The sequence below is a fragment of the Ichthyophthirius multifiliis genome (genome assembly GCF_000220395.1).
Source record: "Ichthyophthirius multifiliis unplaced genomic scaffold scaff_1120509250855, whole genome shotgun sequence".
NCBI lineage: Eukaryota > Ciliophora > Oligohymenophorea > Hymenostomatida > Ichthyophthirius > Ichthyophthirius multifiliis.
The window spans coordinates 19801-35457 of NW_004086434.1; the positions used below are offsets into that span (position 1 = coordinate 19801).

The window sequence follows — 15657 nt, forward strand, 5'->3', positions numbered from 1 at the left end:
TCCTTTTCTTGTAGTAGCCCCTTCTTCTACTTTATATAATTGGAATAGGGAAATTTCTATATGGGCAGATTAATTTAACGTATTAGTATATACAGGAAACTAGATATCAAGAACTATTATTAGACATAAAGAGTTTTATTATAAAATAAAAAACTCTGAAAAAAAATAATAATTAATTCCTAAATTTAATGCTTTAATAACTTCATATGATACAGCAATTAATGATATTGATTTTTTGAAAAAAATACACTGGGAATGTCTTATAGTGGATGAAGCACATCGTTTAAAAAATAAAGAATCGAAATTTTTTAAGACTTCTTCTACTTTGATTACTTAACATAAAGTACTTTTAACAGGAACTCCTTTATAGAATAATATTTTGGAACTTTTGAATTTAATAGAATTTATTTGTCCTTAAAAAGCTTAAAAAATGAAAAATTATTAAAATCTTAAAATTTTTTTATAAATGAATAATAATAATACTTATAGTGCTAATAATAATTCTATAAATAATAATGATTAAAATTTAGATGAAGAAGATAGAAAAAAAGCACTAAGGGAACTCACTTAAATAATAGGACCTCATTTACTAAGAAGGAAAAAATCCGATTTAGACCTCTAATTGCCTTAAATGGAAGAAATTATTATTAAATTAGCTCTTACAGATACTTAGAAATATTATTATAAAAATATATTGATAAAAAATTACGAGAATCTGAAAATATTAGATTTGAAAAATACTACTAATAAGAATGTATCTAAAATTTCTCTTTTAAATATATTAATGTCTTTGAGATTAGTTTGTAACCATCCTTTATTATTTTTGCAAAAAAAAAAATTCGAAGTTCCTGAAAGAGATAAATTTTTGGAAGAATTCATTGAAAGTTCAAATAAATTGAAATTTTTATAAAGAATAATACCTAAATTGATTAGTAATGGACATAAAATGTTAATCTTTTCTTAATTTACGATGATGTTGGATATTCTTGGTGAATTTTTTAAGTTTAAAAGTTTGCCTTTTTAAAGACTAGATGGAACTACTTCTGTAATTGAAAGATAGAAAATTATTGATTAATTCAATTAAAAGGATTCTTCAACGAAAATATTTATTTTGTCCACCAGAGCAGGTGGATTGGGTATAAATCTAACAGCGGCAGATACTATATTCTTTACAGATAGCGACTTTAATCCCTATAGGGATGTTTAGGCGATTTCTAGAGCTTATAGAATGGGTTAAACGGAAAAAGTGAAAGTTTATAGACTAGTAAGTAAATATTCGGCTGAAGAGAGAATCATTGAGATTGCTACTAGAAAGCTTTTATTGGAAAGTATAGTGATAAATCCAGTGAATAAATTTACTTCGGCAGATTTCGAGAATATATTAAAGAATGGAACTTATGAAATGTTCAATAAAAATTTAGAATAAAAAGATGCTGAATTCACAGATGAATAAATAGATGCTCTTATAGGGATTTTACCAGAGTAAATTAATAATTAAGATGTTGAAAATGTTTAAATAGTTAAAAATGATTTAAATGATTATTATTTAAGTGGTTTTAAGTTTTCCTCGTATAATTTTGAAAATATTAATCAGGCGGAAAGTTAAAATTGTGAAGATGAATATTAGAAAAAATAATATTGGTAAACTTTACTTGATGATCAAGCTAAATAATTTTAAAATTAATAAATTAATGAACTTGGTAAAGGAAAAAGAGTCAGGAAATTAGTTAATAATAATTTCTAGAATAATGATAATATCAACAATTAGGAAGAATCTTAATCTGAATTTGAAATAAATTAATAATAATAATAAGGATAAGGATAAATATAATAATAATTATAATAAAATTTACAGTAATAATAATAATTATAAAAAAATAAATTTTAGGATAATATTAATAATGTTTATTAGGAAAATAATTTAAAAAGAAAACAAAAAAATTATGAAAAAAAGGAAAAAAAAATATAAAAAATTCTTTCGTATTTTCAAACTGAAGTTTTTAATAAGCACGAACATTTTAAAAATTCATCTTCTTTGAAAAATTCGAAAAATTTTATTTTGTATAATTTTAATTATTTTCATAGAAATATTTTCCTTTCATTTATTTTATAATTTGGGTTAGATTTCCATAATATAACAATATTTTGGGATTCTTTTAAGCCTTTTTTACATTAATAAGACAACTCCAATAATAATTAAATTAATTTGAACTCTTTTTAAGCTTATTTAAAATAGTTTTATTGCGCACTTCTTTTTGCAGATAATTAAACTTAATCTTAAAAAGAAATCTTCTTTTAAGATATTTAACCTAATATTATTTATAAAAGAGTTCTGGGAATTTAACTTTTGAGAAAGCTTACTAATATATATTAGAAAAATCCTCATAATTTTAAAATAAATAATCAATAAAATAATAATAATAGTGAAGATGTTTTGAAATTCTAACTATATAAATGGACTAATTATGATGATTTCTTATTAATTAAATCTTTTTTGAAATAAGGCTTTGGAAATTGGCAATAAATAATTTCGGATGATAATTAATTATGGGAATTTCCAAAGGATTTGGGTTTTAAAGCATTCGAAATTTTATTTAAGAAATTCGATGAAAATATTCAAAGAAATATTTAGGGTATACCTTCAGATAAAATTATGAAATGGGTTATTATTAAAATATAAAATAGAGCTAATAATTTAATTAACTTAATAATTGAAAAATAAAAAGATTGATTTTCAACATATTAAATTATATATTATTATATGAACTTTTTTATTTTAATAATAAAAAAATATATATTTGAAACAATAATAATAATATTAATAACAATTTTTTGTATGTAATTTAATTAAATGTTTTTTTTCATATTAAAATGCATAATAATATTTTATTTTATTTAATTTAATTTCAATTTTTTTTCTTTTATTTCTTTTAACAATTTTTACAATACCAACTTCCTTCTGGTGCTTATTTAATTCCTACACATTGATAATGAAACCATTCTTTTTCACAAAATATATTTTCACAACCAATCCTTTAAAATTATATATATATATATATATATATATAATATATATATATATATATATATAAATTTTATAAATTTTATAAAAAAAAAAATTATTTTTTAAATAAAATATATAAAAATAATCTTTAAAACTTATTTAAAAAAAAAAAAAAAATTAAAAGATATGTAAATTTTTTATTAAAAGGAGGAAAAAAATAATTATTTCAAATTAAAATATTGTGTTTTGCAATTTAATAAAATAATATATAAATTATTACATTTTGTCAAAACAAGGCATTTAACAATAACAGTATTTAGGTTCGCTTTAATCATTTTACCAATCTTGTTACAAATCTAATTTTATTTAATTATTAACTTTTCATTAATTTACCTTATTCTTGCTTTCTTTATCTTTTAAGTAGGTATTTTTTTGTTTTTCTACTATCAGTGATGCTATTTTTTTATAAATTTAAATTTTATTATGATTAATTTTGTTTAATATCTTCTTGTATTTATTTTAAATCTTTCTCTAATTCATTAATTGATAAATCGATCTCGTCGTATATTATTTCAGATATACTTATTTTTAATTTTGCTATTTTAATATTCTCTTCGTATAGTTTATCTATTTATTTTATTTGCTCTTCAACCTTTTTTTATCTTTCATTTTGGCTATATCTAAAAAATTCTCTTATAATTATGTTAATTTTGCATCTTATAATTGAAGCTTTATATCTAAATCTTTTATTTATCTAAGTTAATTTTTTACTTGTGTTGGTAAATTATTTACTTTTTCTAAATATTTATCCACCATTTTATTATATTAATATTATTTTATAATATATATATATTAAATTCTAGATAAAATATATAGTTTAATGTTTATAGATAATATTTTAAATTAAAAAATATTAGTAAATACTTTTATTTTATTTTTATTAGAAATAATTATAAAAAAAATTTAAAAATTAAAATAAAGTTTAAATATATATAATTTTAAAATTTTAATTACAAAAGAAAAAAAAAAAAAAATTTAAAATTTAATTCAAATAATAATTTGTATTCAAATATAACTTTTTTTATTGAAATATAATATAATATTAATTTTTATTATAATTCTTATGTGGCAATAATACATTGTAATTAAAATAAAAAAAAAATATAATAAAAAGAAATAAACAATGTTAAGCTTTTAAATTAGAAAAATTATAATTATGTAAAAAGGACATGATAAATATAATAAAAAAAAATTATATTTAAAAAATGAAAAAATATATTACTTAAATATTTAAAAAAATAATATTTCATAATATAAAAATATAAAATTATTAAATAAAAATTATGCTTATTTAGTTTAATTTATATATGTATATAAACTATGAATAAAAAATTTTTTTATAATTTTAAATTTTATAATGGATTAAAAAGAATGTATATAATTTTATAAAAAATACATTAATTTTGCTTTATTAATAAAGGCATTATTTATAAAATATTTTCAGTAATTTTTAAAAAATAAAAAAAATATAAATAAAAATATAATATTGAAATATATTTTTTTTAAAAATAATAGTCAAATAATTATTTTTTAGTAAATAATATAAATATAAATGTAATATATATATATATATTTATTTAAAATATATATATATATATATATTTTTGTTTTAATATTTTAATGTATTTTTTTTATATTTTTTTAAGATATATAAAAAATATATTTGATATTATTAATATTTTATTCTATATATATCTATATATTTCTTTTTATATTTTATAATTAAAATAATATTATTATTTTTATATTGTTAATTTTTCTATACTTTTTATTTTTTAACTTTAAATTTATCTTAATTTTTATTTTTTTCATTTATTTTTATTAATTTAAAGATATATACTCATTTCTTATTTTTTAATTTTTTAATTTTTAATTATATTAATATCTTTTTAATTTTTTTAACTTCCTTTAATATTAATGCATTAATTATATATTAATTTATTTTAATCTTTATAAGTTTTAATTATTTTTTATTTAATATTTTATAAAATCAGTTTTTGTTTTTTAATTTGATATTCTACTTTATATTTATATTAATTAAACATTTTTTATTTTTGCTTTGTCTTATATAGACTTTTATTTCTTAAAAATTATTTTATTATTATTATTTTATGGAAAAATATAATTTGTATCTTTAATTTTTATTAAAATATACTTCTTTATTTATTATAATTTATAATATCTTAATTTTATTATTTATTATTTATATTAATATATTAAAAATTCCTTTAATTTAAAAAATTCTTTAATAATAAAATCTTTTAAATGATTAAATAAAATTAAAAAAATATTTTTATTTTCATAAATAAATAATTTATAATAATTTATTTTTATAATTATTTTTTTAAGAATATATTAATTATATTTATTTTATTAATAAATATTTAATTATCATATGAAATTGGCTAAACTTCATTTTAATATTATCAAAACACAAATTATATTTTATAAATTTTTATTGCTTTTTAAATTAAATCCAAATTTTAATTTTAACAACTTAAAACTTATAAAAGGAATAAATTTTGATTCAAAAATTAAATTTTTTTCAAAAATAAAATTGATTATTTTTGAATTCAATTAAATCTTTTATAAAAAAATCTAAAAACTATATTTACATTAATTATTTATTTTTTATTTTTTTAAATTCCAATAATTTTTATTTTCTTTATTTACGAAATCAAAAATTAATGAATTTTTAAATTACCTCTATTTTTTAAATTTAGTAATTTTTAATTTTTTCATCTAAAATTTCTACAAAATGAAATATTCAGTTTATATTCTATAATTTTTTTTATAGATTTATGATATTTTATTTCTTATAAATATTCATAACTTAATTTTATTTTTTGAATCATATTTTCTTTATTTATAATATATTTTTTAAATTATTTACTTTTTATATTTTTAAAAAATCTTCTGTTAATAATGGTAATTGAAAATTTTTATAATTTGTATTTATATTTAAATAGTTTAGTAACTTTTTATATCTAAATATATTTTTAGTTTATTAAACTGAAGTTGAAATTTATATAATTTATAATAGTATTTCTTATTTTAATATTTTAGTTAATATCAATTTTTATAAAGATAAAGTATTAAACGATTATATTAAAATTTATTTTATTTAATAAAATATGTTTTTTAAATAATAATCTTAACAATATCTAAACAAAACAAAATAAAAAAGATAAAATTTTTGTGAATATAATTATGAAAATAATTAAATAATATTTATAAAAACTTAGAGAAATATCTATTATTTTATATAGATTTAATATAAAAAAATATTTAATAAAACTATAATTTTATTAATAATATATATAATTTTTATGGTTTTCCTCATTTTTTATCATTTAAACCTATTGCCTTTACAATTAAATCATTTAAAGTTTTTTCTTAAAATCCAATTAATTCTTTTTTTAAAAAATATTTTATTTAAAAAAAAAATTAATTTAATTTTACTATCAATAAATTATCCATTATGTACAAGCATAAGAGTTGGAATTGACTATACCTATTAATAATATTAAATAAAATATAAAATAAATAAATTAAAAATCAAAAAAAATATTTTACTTAAAAGTTATTAGCCATTTCATTATGATTATCAATATTAATTTTAACAATTTCAAATTTTCCTTCATTTTCATCCAACTTTTATTATAAAATAGGTGATAATTTTTTACATGGCCCACACCAACTTTTAATTTATATTTAAATTGTAAAATTTAAATATTATGTTATATTTTATATATATAATATATTTATTTTTTAAATATATTAAATTTTTATTTCGAAATATCATTTTTTTTAGATTTATAAATTTTAAATTTATAGTTTACTCTGCATAAAAATCTACAATGACAGGTTTTTTATTTTCTAAAATCAAATCTTTTAATTCGCTTTAATTTTATAATTCTTTAATCTTTTTTTTTGATAACAAAATATTTAATAATATATCTAAATTTAAATATTTTTATTTTTTTACTTTTGCAAAAGAAGCCATTATATAATTCTTTATATATTTTTTTTAATTTTTAGAATAATAATTATGTATATAAATATACATTATTTATATATATTGATTATATTTACAAATAAGTGCTTGTTTTATTATTAAGTATTAGATACAATAAATTTTGATATCATTTTTTTTTTTAATTTATAAATTTTAATCTCAATTAATATTCATAAAAATATAAATCTATAATAATTTTTGTTATTAAAAATACAAAAGGACAAAAATTAAATTTATATATAAAATATAAATTAAAAAAAATAAAAATGATAAAATAATTTTTATAGATTAATAAAATCGAGTTAATTAGATTATAATATATTCCTAAATAGAACTTTTTTTTATTATTATAGAAATTTAAATTCGCTTTTTACTTAAAAGGTTTACGTGAAGATGAATAATAATTAGATTATTATTAAAGAATATTTAAATTATATGAAAACAAGAATCCAAAATACATAAAAAATTTTTCCTAAATCGCTTTAAAATATATAAAAGACAATTAAATAAAATAAGAAATAAGAAATTAATACATAAATCATTTAATAAAATAAAAAAATGTATATATAATATAGATTGTGGAATAGTATTTATTATTAATTGAAGATTCAATAAATTCAAATAATTTAGAAAACATTTAATAAATTTTAGACTAATTTATAAATTATTATCAATTATTTAGATAAAAACATTAATCTAATTTATATTTAAAAAACCATTTTGAAAGCAAATATGTATTCTAATGCTTTTAAATTAATAAATATAAACATTTAGATCCTTTTATTGATTTATTAATTGACGATTTATTAGATTTAGATATTGAAAATGCATTTGATTATTATATTTAGGTTTATTTTTATTCAATTTTAGTAAATAAAAAAATAGGTAATTTTAGAAAATAAAAGAAAAGCTTAAATGCCTTATTACATTAATTAAAAAGCATTAACTTATATAAACATTAAAGTATATTAAATTAAGCTAAAAATAGCGTTTTATTAAAAAATTTACTTTTAAGTGTTTAATAGGATTATTTGGAAAAAAAAAAATTTAAAAGTTGTATTAATGTTTGTTAAGTTTACCTTAAGTTTTATGAAAAAAATCAAGATATAGAATAGTTTATATTCATTCTTTAATAAATTGATGGTTATTATTAAATTATTAAAATTTCAACAGAAGGATTATAAAAAAAATGTTAAAAGAAAGAAAAAAGCTAAAATAAAATGTTCTAAGATTTATATTTATAAGGAGTTAGAGAATATGTTTTAAATTGTATTTAATTTGTTTAAATAGTAGATGTTCCTTTAAAAGTTTTAAATGTTAAAGATATGGTAGCAAAAAATCTTAATAAATTAGAAGATTCATATTCCAATTAAATAGTAAAGTATATTTAAGATTTTGAAAAAACTTAATAAAATTAATATGAAAAATTAAAAGAAAGTTATCCTTATGTCTTTTGATAATAAATATATATATAGGTTATTTATATTTTAAAATATTGTAATTAATAAAAGACATATTTGAAATAAAAAGAAAATATATATATGTTTAGTATAAATTATATAAGTTACTATTAAAAATATCAATTTTATTTTTAAAGTATATTTTAAAAAAAATAAATGCAAATATTATAATAAAAATTTTTATTGTGTTGATTTTATATATTAAGAATATTTTTAATAAATTTAAAGCATTATATAGAATATATAATATTTTTAATAAATGTAAAACATTATATAGAATATATAATATTTTTGATAAAAAAATATAATTTATTAAAAAGTAAAAATAAATTATTTAATATTTCTTTTTTTAGTATTTCTAAATAATATTTTGAAATTTCAATATTTTTTTTATTTAATAATTATATTTTAAATAATAATATACATAAAAAAATAAATAAATAATCAATATACATTATAGTATATATTTATTTTTTTATTATTATTAAACTTTTTAAAAACAATTATGTAAATTTTTAATTATTTTCACATATAATTATTTATTTAATCATTTTTTTAATCTTAATAATTATTATTTATTTTCTAATTTGTTTTTTACATATATTTATTTTTTCCATTATTTTATTTTTAATCTAAATTAAATTCTTTAGATTATTCACTACTATCTTTGCTTTATAAAAAATTTTCTTCGACTTCAAAAATAATTTAATTTTATAATATATTTTTTTTATCTTTTTTATTATCTAATTATTCACTAATTTTTTACTAATTTAAATCATTTTTTTTATTTGAAATTTATATTTTTTCATCTTCATTTAAATTATTTTTATTATTTTCATTTATTTCTTCTATTATTTAATTTTTCATATCTAATTCTTCTTCTTCAATATGTTTATAGTTTTACCCTTAACTACTTTTTACAACATTTGTATTCAAATAAATACAAACGGCTGTTATATCATCGCAAAATTCATCATACTTAAATAAAAAATATATTAAATAAAAAATAATTTTTAGTTTACTTATTTCCATATTAAATTAGCTTCCTTTACAATTTTCTAACAACCCATTTCAGCACTTTTTCTAATATAATAAGGTACAATTTAAAGCATAACCTAAAAAATAGATATTAAGAAAAAAAGAAAAAAATTAATATAAAAGAAACATCTCTATTATTTAAAAACTCCCAAACACCATCTGAAGCAATAACAATAAATTTATCCTCACATTAAATGTCCAAAATTTTAATATCTAAAAAATACATATGTATTTTATACAAAAATTAAAACAAATACCTGGTTCACAAATAACACCACATTAAGCAGCTATTAAATCTCCAAAACTTCTCGACATAGCTAAACCAGGAATATCTTCGTCTTACATCCATACTCTCGCAGGTCCAATAGGATCTCCATTTAAGGTTCTATAATGATCTACTCTTCCCCCATATTCTTCAATTCTTTTTTTTCTTCCAGGTTATCAGCTTTATGGTCATGTGATAATTCTTCTACATTCCAAAAATTAGTTTAATTTTATTTGGCTAAAATAGCTCTAGAATCTCCTGTGTTTGCACACCAAATCTTCTCTTCAATAATTAAAACAGCAACAAATGTAGATCCACTAAAAGTACAATCAATTTAACTTTCTAATAATTTCTAAGAAAGTTGTAAAAAAGAAAGTCTTAAACAACTACTAATATATTCTTCATGTATACAATTTAAATCTCTCGAAAATAAATCTTCTAATATACCTTTATATTATATATATATATATTATATCATATTTAAATTATATTTTATTATTCTTTAATTTTTTTAAAAATACAATCAAAAAAAAAACTTAAAATAAAATTTTATTAGTTTTTTTCTATTTTTATATCATGTTTTAAACAAAAAATAGTAAAATAAATACAAAATAAAATGTTAAAAAGTAATATATTTATATATTTAAAAATAATCATTACTTGGATATGCATTTCTAATAAATGCAGAAACATCATGTCCATAAATACCATGTCCATCACATACAGCAAATAAATGTCTATTAGAAAGTTTATTTAAATTCGGATGTATAATATAATTATCTTAATTTGTTTTAGGGCCTTAACTATTACAACCGGCTTTAGTGTAAAAAGCATGAGAATGAATTATTTATTTATTTTTTTCTATTTATTCATGTATTGATTATGAACTTATGTTATTTTTAGATTTTTCTGGAATAGTCTTATCTAATTTTTTAAGTTGATTTTGTTATAGTTCTTAAATTGATTTTTTTTTTTTTGATCGTCTGCTTTTTTATTAAGAAAGTAAATTAAGTGAAATATTAGTAGTAGATTTTTATTAAATTTATAAAAGGTTTTCAGATTCTTATTAAGAGTTTTCAGGTTAATTTATTAATTTTTCTTTTTAATTTATTTAGGATTAAATATTAGGTAATCTTATATTTGATAATTTTTTTTTAAATAATTAGACTTCTTTAAAAATAAAATGGCATAAAAAATTTAAAAAATTATATAAATAAATAAATATAAAATATATAAATATATAAATATATAAATATATAAATATATAAATACTTATAATTTTTATATATATACCGTTATATATATTTTTTGTTATTAGATTTTTTTCTAATTTTCATTATTTAAAATTTATTCTTATTATTTTTGTTTTATTAACTATAAATTTTTCTAATTTTTTTCTGACAAGCTTTAACTATTATATTTATTTGTAATTTTTTATATCTATTCACTATTATTATTTTGAGGTATTGTATTTAATTTATTGTGATTATTTTTTATTTCCATAAAAACCTTTTTTTATTCACTTTTATCTTCAATAAATTAATCTGTTTATTTTACTTTATTTTTTTAAATTATTTTAATTTTATTTTAAAAAACATTATACTCAATCCTTTTATATTTTTTATTGAATATTGCCTGTTTTATTATGCCGAAGAAGGTTATTATTATACAGATTACTAATTCATTAAATATATATGTTTATTTGAATTTGATGTATAATTTCTATGCAAATTGTCTTTTTCTTTTTAATCATTTGAATTTGGCTTTTTGTAAATTTCATAAATATTTCTAAACTTAGATTTTTAAAGAATTTTTGAATTCATTTTGAAATAAATGTATTGATGTATTAGTTGTTTTATATAAATTTATTTAATATTTTAAATTCCTATTTTTTTTTTGTTTAATGATAATTTAAAAATATATTTAAGTTTTAATTTATTTTAATTATTTTTTTTTATTTTTTTTAATTTTACACACGACTTTTTTTTAAATAGATCTTAATATTTTTTTAACTAAATTTGAATTTTTTATAAATTTTTTAATAAGTTTACGAATTTTTTAGATTTATTATCTAAAAAATCAATATTAAATTAAAATAAATTTATAAAATAATTAAATATTTTAAATAAAAATATTCAAAATTAAAAACAATTAAATTATATCATGAAAATATATAATATTTAATTTTATTTATTAAAAGAAATTTAAATATTAGTTTTATTTTAGTAAAATATAAATAAAGAAGTTATAAATAATATATATATATATATTAAATTTAATAATTATACATATAAATATAATTTTTAATTTAGTATTAATGTTCGTTTTTAAAATCAAATTTATAAAAATAATTTTCAGTTGATGATCATTAATTCAAGTTATTTTATTAATCTAAATCTTACGTTAATTAACAGAAAAAATTTAATCTAAAAAATATTAATTTATTATAAATATTAATTAGTGTAAAAATAATATATTTATTTGTTTATTTTTTAAACCTGTTAGAATTGTTTTTTTATTTATTTAATTTTTAAACTCTTTCTTCTATTTCTTCAAACGATTTATTAGGATATACTTCTTTTAAAAAATTAAAACTTTTTTATTATACAAGATCAAAAACTGAATGTATATATTAACATCTATTTCCATAAGAACAAAATCCATTAAAAAAATATTTTCTACAAGGCTTAGTTTTGTAATTTTAATGTAAATGATTTTTATATTATAATTCTTCTTTTCCATGAGCAAAACAACACTTTTTAAAAAAAAGTTCAAATAATAAATTATAATAAAAAAAAAATATATATATATATGTTTATATTTAAATTGTTATATATAAAAAATATTTTACTTTTTCTCCAAACTTGCAAAAATTTTTTGTTATCCAATTTTTGCACATTTCTGTTTTTATTTTTTACGTGTATTCTTCTATAAATCTTATTTTTTCTTCTTATGTTTGAAATACAATTTTTTTTGGTTTAACACTATATATATATATATATATTATTATTATTATTTTTCAAAATTTTTATATTAAAATTTAAAATTTTATGTTTATACTTTTATTAAAAAAATAAAAAAATTATTATATTATTATTATTTATACAATATTTTTTTAACAATTTTTTTTAGTATTTTTATTACTCTATTTAAAATTCTTCAAATTTTATATCATTTTTAAAATAATTTTTTGCAATTTTTATATTATCTTCAAATTCTGAATGAGTAGGCGTAGAAGCTTTAGTCGAGTAGTTACCTTACTTTTAAAAAAGTTAAATAAAATTAAATAAATATATTGCAAATAATATATATAATTATAAATTCAATAACATATATTAAATTTTTTATAAATTGTTACTTAATTAATATTAAATTATGTAAGAGCTAATTTTTGATATTAATTATTGCTTGTAATATTATTCATTTTTTAGTTATTTTGTTTAATTTTTAATTTTTAATAAATATTAATATTATTTATTTATGTATTTTTATTTTTATAATGACTATTTTAATTTTATATTAATTAATTGTTGACTATTTTTAAAATAATTATACAATTTGAACATATATTATATTTATAAATATTTAAATAATTTATATATATATTATTTTTTTTAACAATAAGTTTTATATTTAACTATTTATTTGAGTATTATATAATAAATTTTTATATATTTTTTAATTATTTTTATGTTTTATTAAGAAGTAAAAATTTTTTAATTTTAATTTTTTTTTAAATAATTAAATAATTTTATAGAAAAAGAAAAATATATTATATATTAAGTGAAATAATAAAAATTAGTAATTAAAATTTTAATAAATTTTTTAAATTAATATATTTTTTTTTTAATAGCAATTAAATTATTTTTATTACATTTATATTCATATAATTAATAAAACAATTAATGTATAATATTTTATAACTTTTGATTGCTACATTTTAAATATTATCTATAAACTTATTTCTTTTAATAATATTTATAATTTAAAAAAGAAATATTTAAATAACGTAGTTCTTATATTCATTTAATTGAAATTTATTATAATAAATATTTTTAATTTATTTTTAAACTTTAGATGTACTAAATTTATATTAAATGATTGTAATTCAAATATTGTTTCTTTAATAAATAAAAATTTTATAGTCTTTATAAAATTTTGCATAAATTTCTTAATAATTATTTTTAATACTTTTAAAAAAAAAAATTAATTTCTTATTAAAGTTGAAGTTTATAAGTATTATATAATATTTTTGTTAGTTTATTTTTTTCTTATTTAAATATATATTTACAATATATAAATATATACTTTAAAAATTATTGAATGAAAATTATTTTAAAATAATTTAAAGATGTAATACAAACATAAAATAAAAATCCTATAATTTTTTTATTTAATTTTTAATTTATTATAAAATACTATCTATTTAAAGTAAATAATAAATTAAAGTTTTTAATTATTTATTATTTAACACTATTTTTTTTATTTTATTATATTTAAATTTATTACTTTTTAAAAAAGTAATAATGATTGCATTTTTAAATTATCATTATTTTAATAAATTATTTTTATTATAAATTATCATTTTTTTATAAAATTTTAAAAATTTTTATAATTGTAATTTTAAAAAAATCAATAAATAAATATAAATTACTTTTTTATATTAACTTATCAAAAAAAATAAAAAAATTAAGAATCACAAAAAAGCAAAATGCTAAGTAATGTAAGATTAATTTTTTAATTTACTACAAAAAAAAACTAAATAAATTACTTATTAGATTTATAAAAATTATAAAAGTAATGAATAACTACTATTATTCAATGATAAGAATATATAAAAAAGCAGTGTTTAAAATATTTAACAATCTAAGTATTAACCAAAAATAAATTTTTTAAATGTAGTTTAAAAAAATAAGAACAATAATAAAATATTTTTTTTTATTTCAAAATAATAAAAGCACAAATTATAAATAAATTAAAATAACACAGTATAAGATGAAGATATAATTAATGTAAAGCTAGATTTACCTTTTTAACAGTATAAAAAAAATATTGAAGCTTTTATTTTGATTTAAAATATATAAACAAAAATTAAAACAAAATATAGTATAATTTATTAGGATTCAATAAGAACAAGGTGCGATAAATTCAATTAAAAAATGCATTTATAATTAGAAAAGTTTTTAACTTTTTATTGTAAGAATTAAGATTTCGAATATAAATAAGGTTTAAATGAATTAGCAGCTCCTTTTTTATATTTGACATATTTAAATAAGTAAATTACTCTTTCTCAATCATATATTTATTTTGTAGCTTTTTTAGACAAATTCATACCTAATTTTTATCTTGACTAAGTTAAAATAAAATAATTTTATCAAATTATGTTTATTTATTATTTTTTATAAAAAAAATAGGATTTTTATAGTTTATAATGCTTTTTTTCTTCATTTATATTATTAATAAAATATCACGATCCTGTGTTAAATGAAAAATTTTAAAAAAGTTTTATTTTTCCAGAAATATATGCATATCCTTGGTTTATAACACTTTTTGCAAGGTATTTAAAAATATATTTAAAAAAAAAATTATATAATTTCAAAAGTAAATTAAGCTTAGATATTTTATATAATTTTTGGGATATATATATAATTGAAAATGATCCTTTGATGATTCTTTATTTTTCTTTAGGTCTTATATTTTATTTTAAGTAAAAACTATTTCTTGTAGACTAAAGTCTATTACCTTAAACTTTGGCTGGATTAAAAATGGAAAATTTATAAGAATTAAAAGAAATATACAAAATGTAAAATAA

The 15657-nt window shown here is 14.4% G+C and overlaps 3 protein-coding genes across 3 annotated transcripts, besides 23 other annotated features; 1 reads left to right on the forward strand and 2 right to left on the reverse strand. All coding sequences in view use genetic code 6, as the record gives it.

Annotated features, from left to right (window-relative positions):
• Positions 1-784: 784 nt before the first annotated feature.
• Positions 785-2731, forward strand: IMG5_102490 (snf2 family n-terminal domain protein; the record flags this gene model as incomplete). Its single annotated transcript, XM_004035187.1, has 2 exons — positions 785-1482; positions 2425-2731. 2 exons carry the CDS (start codon positions 785-787, stop codon positions 2729-2731), a joined length of 1005 nt encoding a protein of 334 aa, XP_004035235.1.
• A 311-nt stretch (positions 2732-3042) lies between these two features.
• Positions 3043-3091: a microsatellite.
• Positions 3092-3818: 727 nt separating this feature from the next.
• Positions 3819-3859: a microsatellite.
• Positions 3860-4242: 383 nt separating this feature from the next.
• Positions 4243-4329: a microsatellite.
• Positions 4330-4515: 186 nt separating this feature from the next.
• Positions 4516-4548: a microsatellite.
• Positions 4540-4615: a microsatellite.
• A 5-nt stretch (positions 4616-4620) lies between these two features.
• Positions 4621-4668: a microsatellite.
• Positions 4622-4666: a microsatellite.
• Positions 4669-5272: 604 nt separating the features above from the next.
• Positions 5273-5321: a microsatellite.
• Positions 5322-5394: 73 nt separating this feature from the next.
• Positions 5395-5456: a microsatellite.
• A 124-nt stretch (positions 5457-5580) lies between these two features.
• Positions 5581-5623: a microsatellite.
• A 968-nt stretch (positions 5624-6591) lies between these two features.
• Positions 6592-6634: a microsatellite.
• Positions 6592-6635: a microsatellite.
• A 169-nt stretch (positions 6636-6804) lies between these two features.
• Positions 6805-6858: a microsatellite.
• Positions 6808-6852: a microsatellite.
• Positions 6822-6855: a microsatellite.
• A 1890-nt stretch (positions 6859-8748) lies between the features above and the next one.
• Positions 8749-8841: a microsatellite.
• A 286-nt stretch (positions 8842-9127) lies between these two features.
• Positions 9128-9171: a microsatellite.
• Positions 9172-9337: 166 nt separating this feature from the next.
• Positions 9338-9384: a microsatellite.
• Positions 9385-9613: 229 nt separating this feature from the next.
• Positions 9614-9925, reverse strand: IMG5_102500 (protein phosphatase 2c, putative; the record flags this gene model as incomplete). The annotated part of the gene is made up of 3 exons (XM_004035188.1): positions 9614-9657; positions 9708-9793; positions 9838-9925. Coding segments are annotated over 3 exons (218 nt in total), but the record flags the coding sequence as incomplete, so codon positions are not given.
• Positions 9926-9995: 70 nt separating this feature from the next.
• IMG5_102510 (hypothetical protein) lies at positions 9996-11348 on the reverse strand (the record flags this gene model as incomplete). Its single annotated transcript, XM_004035189.1, has 2 exons — positions 9996-10292; positions 10506-11348. The coding sequence occupies 2 exons, from the start codon at positions 11346-11348 to the stop codon at positions 9996-9998; spliced, it is 1140 nt and encodes a 379-aa protein (XP_004035237.1).
• Positions 11052-11116: a microsatellite.
• Positions 11055-11116: a microsatellite.
• Positions 11349-11825: 477 nt separating the features above from the next.
• Positions 11826-11880: a microsatellite.
• Positions 11881-12944: 1064 nt separating this feature from the next.
• Positions 12945-12976: a microsatellite.
• Positions 12977-14380: 1404 nt separating this feature from the next.
• Positions 14381-14441: a microsatellite.
• Positions 14442-15657: the final 1216 nt, after the last annotated feature.